General features: G+C 43.0%; 1 protein-coding gene across 1 annotated transcript in view; it reads left to right on the forward strand.

Annotated features, from left to right (window-relative positions):
• PRKCQ (protein kinase C theta) overlaps nucleotides 1-12,411 on the forward strand; it is a 66,116-nt gene that overhangs the window by 21,977 nt on the left and 31,728 nt on the right. The window contains exons 5-11 of the mRNA XM_037390033.1: nucleotides 3,792-3,991; nucleotides 5,780-5,840; nucleotides 7,537-7,699; nucleotides 8,308-8,339; nucleotides 8,429-8,514; nucleotides 9,555-9,684; nucleotides 10,357-10,466. Of these exons, the coding sequence (XP_037245930.1) occupies nucleotides 3,792-3,991; nucleotides 5,780-5,840; nucleotides 7,537-7,699; nucleotides 8,308-8,339; nucleotides 8,429-8,514; nucleotides 9,555-9,684; nucleotides 10,357-10,466 (782 nt within the window). The remainder of the gene's footprint in view (nucleotides 1-3,791; nucleotides 3,992-5,779; nucleotides 5,841-7,536; nucleotides 7,700-8,307; nucleotides 8,340-8,428; nucleotides 8,515-9,554; nucleotides 9,685-10,356; nucleotides 10,467-12,411) is intronic.

The following is a 12,411-nucleotide window of genomic DNA, read 5'->3' on the forward strand; positions in this document are numbered from 1 at the left end:
CAGTGGAGGGTGTTTAAATGTGTTGATGGCTAACTTTACCTTAAGGTGACTCAGTCAAGGTGAGGCCACGGTGGGATCCATCTCCCCTACGAATCCAGTCTTCTGCAAGGATATTGATATCTGAGCAAGTCAGCTACCCTTGCATTATATCCCAGGAGAACAAACAGGGATTTCCATGGTGGGATTCACCTCGAGGAAGACATCCATAATGGTTCTGATGGATGTATGTGGTGGGATTCATCTCATCTTGAGGAAGACATCCATAATGGGTCTGATGAATTACACCCGAGAAAAGCCCGGTGGTCTCCGTTGACTCCAAGGGCAGTTTAGACAGTCCAGTCAGAGCTACACATCTGATGCTCAGTGAGATGAGCCTGACTCTAAATGCCAGAAATGCTCTCAGCATGACCATCGCAAGGAGCTATCATGCTCAAACAGGCATAGGGAAGACAAAAAGGTCTTAGGACAAATATTAGCTGAATGTATTTGAAATAGCTGCATCCCTGCTTTGTGATTATTTTGATCATAGTTTGCTCCCCAGCTCCCTGGTTTCACAAAGCACTAGCTACTCAATGATAATGGGATTACAAAAAAATATATATTGGTACCCTGATATGCAAATTTTGGCTAAAGTGGCATGTCCAAGGAGTAGGAGTGGATCAGCTGCACTGCTGGTAAGAGATGACTCCCTGCCTCATGTGCTGACACATGACCATTCAGATTTCTTCAGGACAAATAGTTGCTGTATAGTGGTGAGCGCAGAATGCAGGGCAGGACATGCCTAAACCCAGAGCTGAATCCAGGATATATCCAGTCCCAAATCCCCGCAAGCCCTGTGCTGGAACTGGTTTGGTAGATGACTCTGCTCTGAGTTTTGCAATGTCCTATTATGGACCAGATCTATACCATATTTAGTATTAGCAAAGAGTGAGGGGGTTTTTGTTCTGTTTGGATTTTGGTTGGTTGTTGTGGGGTTTTTTTTGCAAACAGAGCAGTGGTAGATGACAAATGTGTTTGGTGCCCAAAAAACCAGAGTTTGACTCTGACTTTGGGTTCATGCCAGAGTCTGTCCCTTGTCGACCAGCTGTGATGAATAAGTCATTGGGACAGAGGTCCCCAGGGGTCTGGGAGTAATGCACATCATCTGGGGACGCAAGGAAGTCGCAAGACCACCCTTGAATTTCAGAATTCTCAGGAAATTTCAGAATTTTAGAAGCTCAGGAAAGATTCTGGGAAGCCTTTTTGCTTTTTCCACTTGGTTATTTTGTAAAAGGGACCCTGGTATTTTATGATACAACCTTTTAAAAAACTAAACAACCCCACAGAACTGTACAGTTCGAAGTGTTGTAGCAATTTATTACTGATGACAAAACATTTCAGAAACCATAGGTGCCTCTGAGGTATAAAAAAATCTGCCCTTTAAAAGTAGCTTCTGCCTTCACAAGCCACCTGGCCCAGTGCCATTTTACCACCTGTCTTGGTGACATTTGCTTCGTGAAATATCCTGCTCCATGTTTGAACTCAGCAAGCCTCCAGGAAAAGTGCTCCCAGCTACAGTGGAAGCTGCTGCCGGAGAAAGACAGATGCTATTTTATTTTTCAGGAACCCAGGGTTAGATTAATCCCTGGCAGAATTCCACAGACGTCAGCGGGGATGCGCCAGGGGTAACTGTCTGATCCCATATATTGGCCAGTTCATTCACATTCCAGGGTTTGTTTATTTAAGCCTCATGTTTTGGAATGCAGTGCAAACAAAAGCACTTGTTTTGCAAGTGCTGTGTTTCACATAAGTAGAGTTTCACTGGTGTAGCAAAGGAATAATGGTCCTTACTGGGGTTTCTGTTCTCAGTGATGCTGGGAGGTTTATGTTTCATTTTTATGTCTGATGTTGACTGCTTTTGTTGAAAGAATACATTGAATATGTATTTGCAGGCTTGATGGGAATGAATGAAGCCTGCAGACAATGGGTTCGGTATATGATTGCCTAAATCTGCATATGTGAAATGTCAGCCGCGCCTAACTGATAGAGATGGGTGCGTCTTAGGTTGAGATGCTCTATCTAAACTTTGAGGAAACTGAATTTGAACCTAAAATCTACCTGCAGAACCACTTGTCATGCCAGGCAGGACAAGGTTGAGAAGTGGTTTTATGCTGCAGGGGTGATGTCCGCTCAGTTTTGCCATGCAGAACAGTGCTGACAGCAAGAGCATCCCACGGCTTAAATCAAGTTTATGTGATTGAACCAAATGCAAAACTTCTTTGCGAGAGCCAGCGGTTGGGTCACGGAGTGAAATTTCAGCAGGTCAGTACTGATTGCAGGATCCTGCATGCCGCTCCTTAGGAAACTACTTTCTCAACCTAAATCTATTCAGTGAGTATAGTTTATATAGTGGCTCTGGCAGTCATTTCTTCAGCGTACAGGCTGGTGGAGGAAGATTTTTCTTATAATCTCACAGCCCTGATATTTGTTCTTTCCCCAGTAAACATCCTCTCATTTCCTGAAGTGGATATTACACAATCAGGAATCACTTTTTTTTTTCTCCTTCTCTCCTGCCTCCAAAATCTTTGGAGCTGCTTTACCAGTTTTAATCCATCCTGAAAGTGTGGTACAAGCCTCAGAAATCCTGGAGTTCCTGCCTATGTAAATCAAAACTCACCTGAGGGAAAAAACCTGAATTAGTCCTTCCATCCCAAGATTTTCTCCAACAAGTGTCATGTTCCAGGCTATCAAGTGCATGTGCTTTTCCAGCTGGGTGGGATGAGGGAAAGGCTCGGATCATTAGAAGTAGGAGCAGAGTCTTTGGGAGACAGGAGCTGCAGGTCTGCTGCTCACATTACTGCTTTTCATTCTCTTATTCCTCCAGCTTTGGTGTTTGATGGGTTGAAAATTTGCAGAGGGTAACTGTGAAATAGAATTTACCTTGAGTGAGAGTCTAAGCCTTTTACAGGGCTCTATGAAATAACGTGGGCTGTATGAAATAAATAAAACTGGCTGAGACTTTTTTTCAGAGAGAACTAACTACAGAAAACTCTCTGCAAGCTAACACTAAGCCTCAGACATGCCCTTTTTTTACCCATCACCATTTTGAGATGTGTCTGCTGTGAAAGAAGAGGAATTAATGCATGAGGAAGAAGAGCAGGAAAGATTTGCTCTGTTGTTGCTCTGTCACTGTGGATGTGGTTGCAGGTCTGCAAGATAGTTCATGTATTAACATCCCTGAGCTAGCTGAGATGTAGCAACTGACTGGACATGCACTCCAGCGGAACCCTAACCACAAAGTGCACCCAGCTTTTGGGGCACTAAAGCAAACCTGTCCTCATTTGGCATGGGAAAGATGATGACACGTAGCTGGGTATCTGTGATGAAATTCACCTGATTAGAAGTGCGTATCTGTGGTGTCAGAGTCCACATTCAAGGTCTACCTCATAGAGTTAATGGAGTCAAAGATGGAAATTATCTTTTCTAAGGTAGATGTCTGTATTTGGTCAAATGAACGCACCCTAACTCCATTGATTTATACTGATGATACTCTTTTCACTGACTCTGAATGGAGCCAATGTTCAGACAGCTCAGATATGGACATACACATCGCAGACCCCTAAAGTGAAGTGAGGCAAATCCTATCCTAGGTTTCACTTCACATAGCAACCTCCTATGACACTCTAACATGGTCCAAGAGAGAGACATTAAAGTGAGTAAATAACACAGATCTGTCTCGGGGACTGTAGAGTGGTGACCTTAGTGCAGATGAGAAGCAAGTCCCCTTAATCCAGACGCCTTCTTGTTGACAGAAAATGGCCAAGTGTACGTGCAGAAGAAGCCCACCATGTACCCACCCTGGAACAGCACTTTTGATGCCCATATCAACAACGGCAGGGTCATGCACATCATTGTCAAGGACAAGAGTGCTGAAATGGTTTCAGAGACCACAGTGGAACTCAAGGTGCTGGCGGAGAGGTGCAAAAAGAGCAACGGGAAGACGGAGATGTGGGTGAGCGTCATTATCTCCTCTTGTCGGGTACGGTGGGGAGCTGCTGTGGGGTGGGAGAATGGCTTGTGTCCATGTCAGGCTGTGATGGTAACTAGCAGGGCAGTAGGAGCTGGCTGCCATCCAAGGAATAATGTTTTGAGTCTACTTGGGTATGACTTAAAGACTTCCACACATGTCAGGAAAAAAAAAAAAAGTGGCACATTTACATTATCTGCTGCTGTTAAATTGAAACATGCCCTCTGTTAGCAAGGGTTCTGGTTGAGGTGAGCCATGCCCACACACTCATCTTTGATTAGGAAACGCAGTGGGGACAAATGAGTGGATAAATGTGAATTATTTTATGTGCTCTAGGGAAACAGCTTTAAAAATTTAATCTAATGTCAAGTAACTGATTTACAGCTGCCTAACATCGGAGTTAAGTTGGAGGAACTCCTTTAAAATCTCTGGAGTTGTAGTGGAGTAAATTTGAAGTAACAGTCTTCATAAGGATGCTAAGTGTAAGGTTGTGTTCCCTGGTAGTCCAAGTAAGAAAGTTCTTGATAATAGTCTTTAACATGTAGTATTCAGCAGCCATGCCATGGATAACCATCAGGTGGAAAAACATTTGGAGAGAAACTGATTTCCTGGATATTTTTTCTGGTTTATATCTCTTGCCAGTTCTCAGGCTAAGCTGCTTGGGTTAAACAGAGAGTAGAGAAGTCAAAAATGCCTTGGTCACAAGACCTAAGAGTGAGATTTAGTAGAGGTTTGCACATTTAACATGTAACTTGGAGGAACGGAGGTGCTTAGAGCTAGATTTGAGAACCAGAAGTCTCTGCTCAGCATGGCTCCATCCTCAGGCTTCAGAGCCATGAGAGGCAGAAGCCTGGTGAGGAGGAAGGGGGGTCGTAGGTGACGAGCAGCAAAGGTAACAGCCCTGAGGTCAAGTGGAGTTGGGAGACCCTGGTCCTGCTGTGTCCCAGCCTGGCAGCAGCTCCTGAGGTCTCCTCTGCACTCACTCCCCCAACACAAGTTACAGCCTGGGGAGGGTGGTCCTGGATAGCACCTCCTGCAAGGGGCGTGAGGAGAGAGAATAGCGTTTTTTTCTCACAGGACACTTTCACCAGGAAGGCAGCGAGGTAACCTTGCTCGGGCTGTGCTGGGGGTGGATGGGAAGGCACTGTTGTAGCTCTCAGGCTGAAGAAATCCTTAAATGTAGGTCCTCTTGTGCCTAAGTATGTGGATCCAGATCTACAAAGGCACCTATGGACAGAGGTTCAGTGAGTTGTGAATTGCCATGTCCAGTGGGAAGGCCCAAAAAATGTCTGAGTAAGCTGGTAGCATCACTCACATTTACTGTAATGGCAGTTAGACTTCCAGGACCAAGTGTCTAAAAGATTTCAGCATCTTTTAAGTACTTGGCTAAAGTTAGCTTTTTTTTTTTTTTTTAAAGTGCTCCTGCTTCCCCCTTTGCAGGATCCACTGGGAACATGTTTTCTGTATAGGTAGTGCTGGTGTCTAAAATCCTACCTACAGCTGCTGTGGTTTAGTCACATTTATTCCTGCTACCATGCCACTCCAAATGTTTGCTAAGAGGTGATCTAACCTCTTCTTTCAGTAGCTGCTCCTGCCCTGCCTTGTTGCCCACACAGGTAGGAGCAACCCAAAAGTTAACATTCATTGGCGTTCATCAGTTCCCACTGGGAAAAGGGGATAGCTTGAGTCATCTGAAACGAACTTTGTTTCTTTGAATGGCTGTTTAATGATGGCATTGGTCTTTTTTTCTTGTTTTTCACTTATCTCAACCAGCTAGAACTGAAACCTCAAGGGCGAATGCTGATGAATGCAAGATACTTCCTGGAAATCAGTGGCAAGTGATTTTGTTTGTTAATTGATAGACGTGATTTCTGGGTATGTGGGGCAGATACGGTGGCTTCACTTCAAGCAGTTACCTGTGCTGTTACTGATTTATTCATAGGAACTATCATAAGGGTTTGGAAGGAACACTCCAGAGAAGCAATTTTTATTATATGGTGGGGGTGAAGATTTACAGTTCCTTTGTGATTTTCAAGGCAGAGTTTTGTCCATTTTACCACTAAAGTGGTAGATTTTCTCATTACATGAGTCAAGACAACAGATATAAGGAGCCAGCTCGCCCTGAAATCATCCTACTTGTATGTACATATGTAAGTGCTGTGGTGTGCATTGTAGTGCTGATGTAAAGGCTGGGGTACAATTTGTGGTTGACAGCACCTAAGTATACTTGTTAGTTAGGCTTTTAAGACCAAGAGCAATCTAAGCAAAACAGGAAAATAGCCTACAGAGTGATCCAGCTGATCAAATGCAGGTTTCTGCTGCAAGGTCAGCTGAGTCATTCCCTAGGCTCCATTGTCTGCCCCAGCTAGACCTCCAGGGAGGTGGCAGCAACTTAGTCACCCTGGTCAGGGGACACACTGTCACTTATGTGTCTCCACTGGAAATTAAATCCCACCTGCAGAGTTTGATGGCTATGTGAAATGCATTTTGCTTTGTTGAAGAAACTGGGTTGCATTCCAAATGCTCAGTCTTATTTTTCAGTCTGATGCTGAAATTCTCGCACCCTCAGGTGCGGGATGAAGCTATAAGGTGCAGTTATCTAGAAGGACCTTCCATTTACAGAAGCATAAAAGTACTGAAAGCAGCTAATAACATGTCCATACTTATATTTTCTCCATCCATTCCTATGTTTACTATAGAATAGTCTATTGTTGCCTCCTTGTATGTTATAAGACATCAGAGAGGCCAAAGCATAGAAAATGCAAGTTGTGTTTTTATTACAAATACCAAGATCAACATCATATCACACAGGGGGCCAGTTTCCACACAATACCCATGTAACTTGTGTAATGCATGAGGAAAGGAAAACAGAGTGAGATATTACATGCATATCTAGATTTGTAGACACAGGTCCATACGTAAGTGCACATGTGTAGTCAAAATTGGTTTATTTGCTGTTCCAAAAAGTTTGAATGTGAACTGTGAATAATGGCATGGACACAGCAAACAGCAAAGCAATTGTTGGCTTGGAAAAATAAGACCATCCTAGGAACATACATATGTGCTTACTCACATATACATGCACACATAAAGGACTCTGTTAAATACCTACATACATATACACACACACGTGTGTGTTTGTGTGCATATATAGATAATTAGTAACTTTTATGTAATTTCATCTTTTTTAGGGCATGGATCTTCAGTGCTATAAAAAGTCAGAATTTTATGTTTAACTGCAGAGTATCTCTCCTTGGGAAATTTCTGGTCTACATTTCAAAGGGAGCATTATGAATATTCAAGGGAGCTCAGAGTCCCAAGTTTAAAGTTTATTGTCCTTGTAGGAATGGTAGATAAAAAAATGTCGAAACAAGTCTTGTGTGGGTTTCAGAAATGGTATTTCTTAAAAATATTAATACAAATGAGTGAATCATTAGCTTCAGTCACTTAGTATTTTGGAAGCTGCATTTTCTCAAGGTGCCTGATCCGGACAGAGTACCCTAATACATCTTCTGTTCCCTTTCCCCCAGATGCAAAGGACCTGGCTGACTGTGAGAATGAAGGCTTCTTCTCCTTGCATCAGCGCAGGGGGGCCATCAAACAGGCCAAAATCCATAATGTCAAGTGTCATGAGTTCACGGCCACGTTCTTTCCACAACCCACCTTCTGCTCTGTCTGTCATGAGTTTGTATGGTAAATGAAAACAGATCTGCTTTTTCCTCCTTTTAACTCTAGGGAGCAGTTCTTCTGTAAACATGGTGCTTAGGGACACAGCTGAGTGGTGGGCTTGGCAGTGTTAGGTTTACAGTGGGACTTGATGGTCTTGAAGGTCTTTCCCCACCTAAAAGTTTCTATGGTTCTATAGATAGATAGGTGAATATCTATGCTACTGCTGTCAGTAAGGCAGCAGGATGAGACCCTTGACGTCTTACATGCCGAGTTATTGCATCACTTCAAGGATGTGAGCCACAGTTTTGATTCCAGCTGTGAAAATTCCCTTAATTTTTTTACTTTCTTATAAATATTTTTTGTTTTGGCCAAATGCACAGGCGTTTCTCATCAGCCCAGTTTGCTATTTGGCTATTGTGAAATTCACAATATGAATATGTGCTGGAAAGGCTGTGAAAACCACAGAGGACCACTCTGCAATTAGATTGAATGAAGATATTTAATTTAGAGACGCTCGATAAACACTGATAAAAAAGCAAAGCTGTTTTATTCTGTTTCTTTCATAAATGTTGCTGTCCTTTCTTCTGTCAAGGCTTTCAGACAATGCAGAATTAACCATTTCTGTATTTCAGGGGCCTGAATAAACAAGGCTATCAATGCAGACGTAAGAAACTTTTTTGATTTTGTTACTATCATTATTTACTTTCCCAAGTGGATTTTTTTGTTAACACCATGACACACTTGCTCTTTCAGAATGTAACGCTGCCATTCATAAGAAGTGCATTGATAAAGTAATAGCCAAGTGTACAGGATCGGCAATCAATAGCAGAGAAACAATGGTATGTATTATTATTCAGCTGCTTTTAAAAAAACTTGAGTGTCATCCAGATCTCTTCTGCATCGCTGTAGAACAACTTCTGATGAAGCAGAAGGTGCTACTGAACTAAAGGCTGTGTGATCTGATCTGTGCACTTTGTTTTTTGTGTTCCAAGCGGTTTCATTACCTCCTACTTGTGATTTACTCAAATGCAGCTGCTGAATAAGCGGTTGCTGAATCAGGACTGACATTTTTCTAATGTATGAAGCATGTGTGGACATTAGGTAGAGATTTACTGGAGGAAATTCTTCACTATCTGATGCTAGGCAGGACATCACACAGTTTCCAGAGCGGTGCTTTAACATCCTACTCTGTATTATCTGAGATTTCCAAGCAGTGGAAGATCTAGCATCTCCACTGTTATTTGTTTTCTTTTTCTCACAGCAGTTTATTATAAACCTTCTTTTTTGGTAGGCAAAAGTGGAACTTAAACTCTTGATAGGACTATTCCTTTTTCCTTGATGGTGTCCACAGCTCCTGTTTGCTTCCAGTCCCACCCTGGCTCCTGTTCTTCTTCAGAGATGAGATTCATCTCTTTTGTCTTCTGATATCTCCAGGGTAGATGTATCCAATTTTGTCATCACCTTTGACTCCCCATGTACTAAAAGAAAAATAGGCTCTTCCAAGGAATGATTCATGGCAACAAATGTAGGCATCCCTTTCAGGATGGGATGAATAATTTTTAGAACTACCACTGTTTTTCCATTGAGCATTAAGGGACTCTGGGTGCACAGATGAGATGCAAACAGCTCTCTGGTCAGAAAAATACAGCCCAGGGATGTAGTTTACCTGTTATCCCAGTTCCCGCTGAATTGCGGTTATTATGTCTCAAAATTTGGCTTTGTACATCGGAATGATAGTTATGCATAATTTCTTCTTGATGGTCATAGCCAAGGATCAAAAGGCAGCAAACATCCCATCTTCTGTGATAAGAGTTTTGTTTTCCATGCGGAGCTGAGGTGGGGAGGAGTGAATGACCAACACAGCTTTTTTTTTTTGCAGTTCCATAAAGAACGGTTCAAGATCGACATGCCTCACCGCTTCAAAGTCTACAACTACAAGAGCCCGACTTTCTGTGAGCACTGTGGCACCCTCCTCTGGGGCCTTGCACGGCAAGGACTGAAGTGTGATGGTGAGTCCCTGATGTATGTGACACAAGCTGAGCATGGGAGTGGGCCGTTGTCTTTAAAGGGTTGCAATCCCAAAAGCCAAATCTCATTTATCGCACTTCTTTACAAGACCTGTGTGAGATGGCATCTGGGGTGGTGAAGGAGTGGTCAAGAGGTCCATCCTCATTCTTAAGGAGGATGACAAGTGTCAGTATACAGAAAGGTGTGTGGTCTACGAGGCTGAAGAGTCACTTCCCAAAGAGGCAAAGAACATCTCAGTGATGCTGTTCATCTTCCAAAATCACTCACATGCTCCGTTTCCACTATCAGACAGACCCATGACACATCACTATCTTCATAGTCCTATACCAACAGGGAGATCCTGTTCTGTGATTACAGTTTATATCTGAGCTAACAGACTGTAAAGTTTTGGTAGCTTGTAGCTGCAAAGGCTGGTGGATGTAGAAATACAACCTTTTGCCCAGAAGAAGATATAAAAAAACTTCATCTCTGTAAAGAACCATAAAATGACCCAAGTGCCATCTCATGAGAAATAAACAGTGCCCAGGCTTTGAGCTGGTGACTGATCTCTGCCCTTGGCCAACAGCAGCACATGTTCCTGCCCAACCTGATGTCAAACCCTTTACAGCCTAGCTATCCTTTGTTGTCCTGACAGCCCTTGTTCTCTCTTTCAGCGTGTGGCATGAACGTCCATCACAAGTGCCAGACAAAAGTAGCAAACCTTTGTGGAGTTAACCAGAAACTAATGGCTGAAGCTCTGGCAATGATAGAGAGCACCCAGCAGGTAAATACTTTAAGCCTTGAGTGACCTAGAGAGAGTAGGATCAATTGTTCAATGTTTGTTTCAGTGCAAGAAACATAAGGGCATTGAGTGGAGCACTGTGGGTAGCAATTGAAAGTAAAAAATAGGAATATAAATATAGGTAGTTAAACTCATCTCAGCACTTTGAGGAGGCCAAAAGTTTTCATGGGTTCAAGAGAGTGACATTCTCCAGTGTTCATAGAAGAGAAATCTATTCAGGAATAATAGAATGATTAACTCTTAATAGAAAAGCACTGCCTTTGAATCAGGAAATCTCTGAGCTGCACATTTCCAGAGATAGGGAGAATATTCTGAGGAGGTGACTTTCCATGCCTGCACTCTTCTTATATCTTTATCTGGTGTCTGCTTGACCACCGTTGTAGACATGACGTGACCTGGATGGACTCGTGCTGTGATGTGGTGCAGCTGTAGCTACATCAGTTTTGTAACTGAGGTTGTGTAACAGGGTCCAAGGCAGCGTAAGAGAAACTTGATTTAGATCCTTCTGCTGTCACTACCTTGCTCTGCACTTGTGACTTAGCACTTTGTCCTGTGACTCTCTGATCTATTTGGAATGAAACTCCCCAGAGCAGGGACTCTCATGAAGAGACCCGAGTCTTGCTGGGAGGACCTAGATACTACTGTCATATGAACAACACTGTACGAACGCAGAAAATTGAATTAAAAGAAGGAAAAATAGCTTGTCCCAAGCCCAAAACCATAAAACAATTTAGAGATCCTTGTTCAAAATCAGGATTGTTAGGATGCCTCTCAGTTCTTGAGTAACTGGAGGCACAAAATCCATAGGTACCTAGTCCACCATGTTTAGGTTACTCAGTATCCCAAGGCAACATCTTCATCCATACAGCAGGTGTTTTTCCATGTATACCTTCCTGAAGTGCTATCTACCAGGTTTAGCTCTGCATGCTCCTCACTTATGTGATAGGTAGTGCTGCCAAACCTCCAAATAAGAGTTTTTTCTGCTCTTGCTTCTCAATTTCCTACCTGCTGTGTCTCTAAAGCTCCTTGCACTGCCACCTTTTAGAGGTGAAGAGGGCAAACAACAGATACTTTCCCCAATATACTCTTCTAGTCTCCAGAAATCTAGGCTTTGGGAACTTCTTGAGCCATAGGTGGAGACTTAATGTTTAGTAGACCTCACAGGATTCATCTTTCATGCTTTTGTCTCATCACCCTTGAATCCAGACAAACTCTTACCTTCTGCAACATCCTGGTGCAAGGAGTTCTTCAGAGTAACATCCAGACACTAAACAGGGATGAGGCTACAGCAAGTTCCAAGTTTCTCTTCAAAGAAGACTGTTAGGAAGGAAGTTGTTAATTTAAATTCCCTTTGTGCAGATAGCCAAGGACTCAGACCCCTGTGCAAAACAGTGTGTAGAAGAACAAAGCTGGGTTAATTATCATTGATAATATCCAGCTGTGGGCTGGCTTCAGGGGCAGTGGGTTGGCCAGTATAGATAAGGTGCAGCTGTGGCTGGTTCTGGTAAGGGGTTGGGCAGCCAGTGAAGCGGGGGCAGCTGAGGAAGAAGGAGGGAGAGGAAGAAGCAAAGAGAAGAGAGAGAACACATGCCCTGGAAAAGGAGAGACTAGGAGAAGGCAGCAGAGGGACTGGTATGAAGAGTATGTTGGTATGCGATGGTAAAAGACCTTGTTGCAGCCGGCTAGTTTGGAGAGTGCTGCAACAACAAGGGATCTCTATATTGACAGCACAAAGACCTGTTAACACCCACATGCATTTAACAGAAGGCTGTAAGTTCCTCCAAGTTACCAAACCCCTAAATGCTGGGTACAAAGATGCTCTTCTCATAAGTAAAAACCTCTTCTAGGTCTTGATTTCTGTGACATTCACAGTCAAGAAGCTACAATGTCTATAATCTCAGAACATGACATTTGGCTTAGAAGTCCT

Source organism: Falco rusticolus, chromosome 5 (assembly GCF_015220075.1).
Source record: "Falco rusticolus isolate bFalRus1 chromosome 5, bFalRus1.pri, whole genome shotgun sequence".
In the NCBI taxonomy this organism is placed as follows: Eukaryota; Metazoa; Chordata; class Aves; order Falconiformes; family Falconidae; genus Falco; species Falco rusticolus.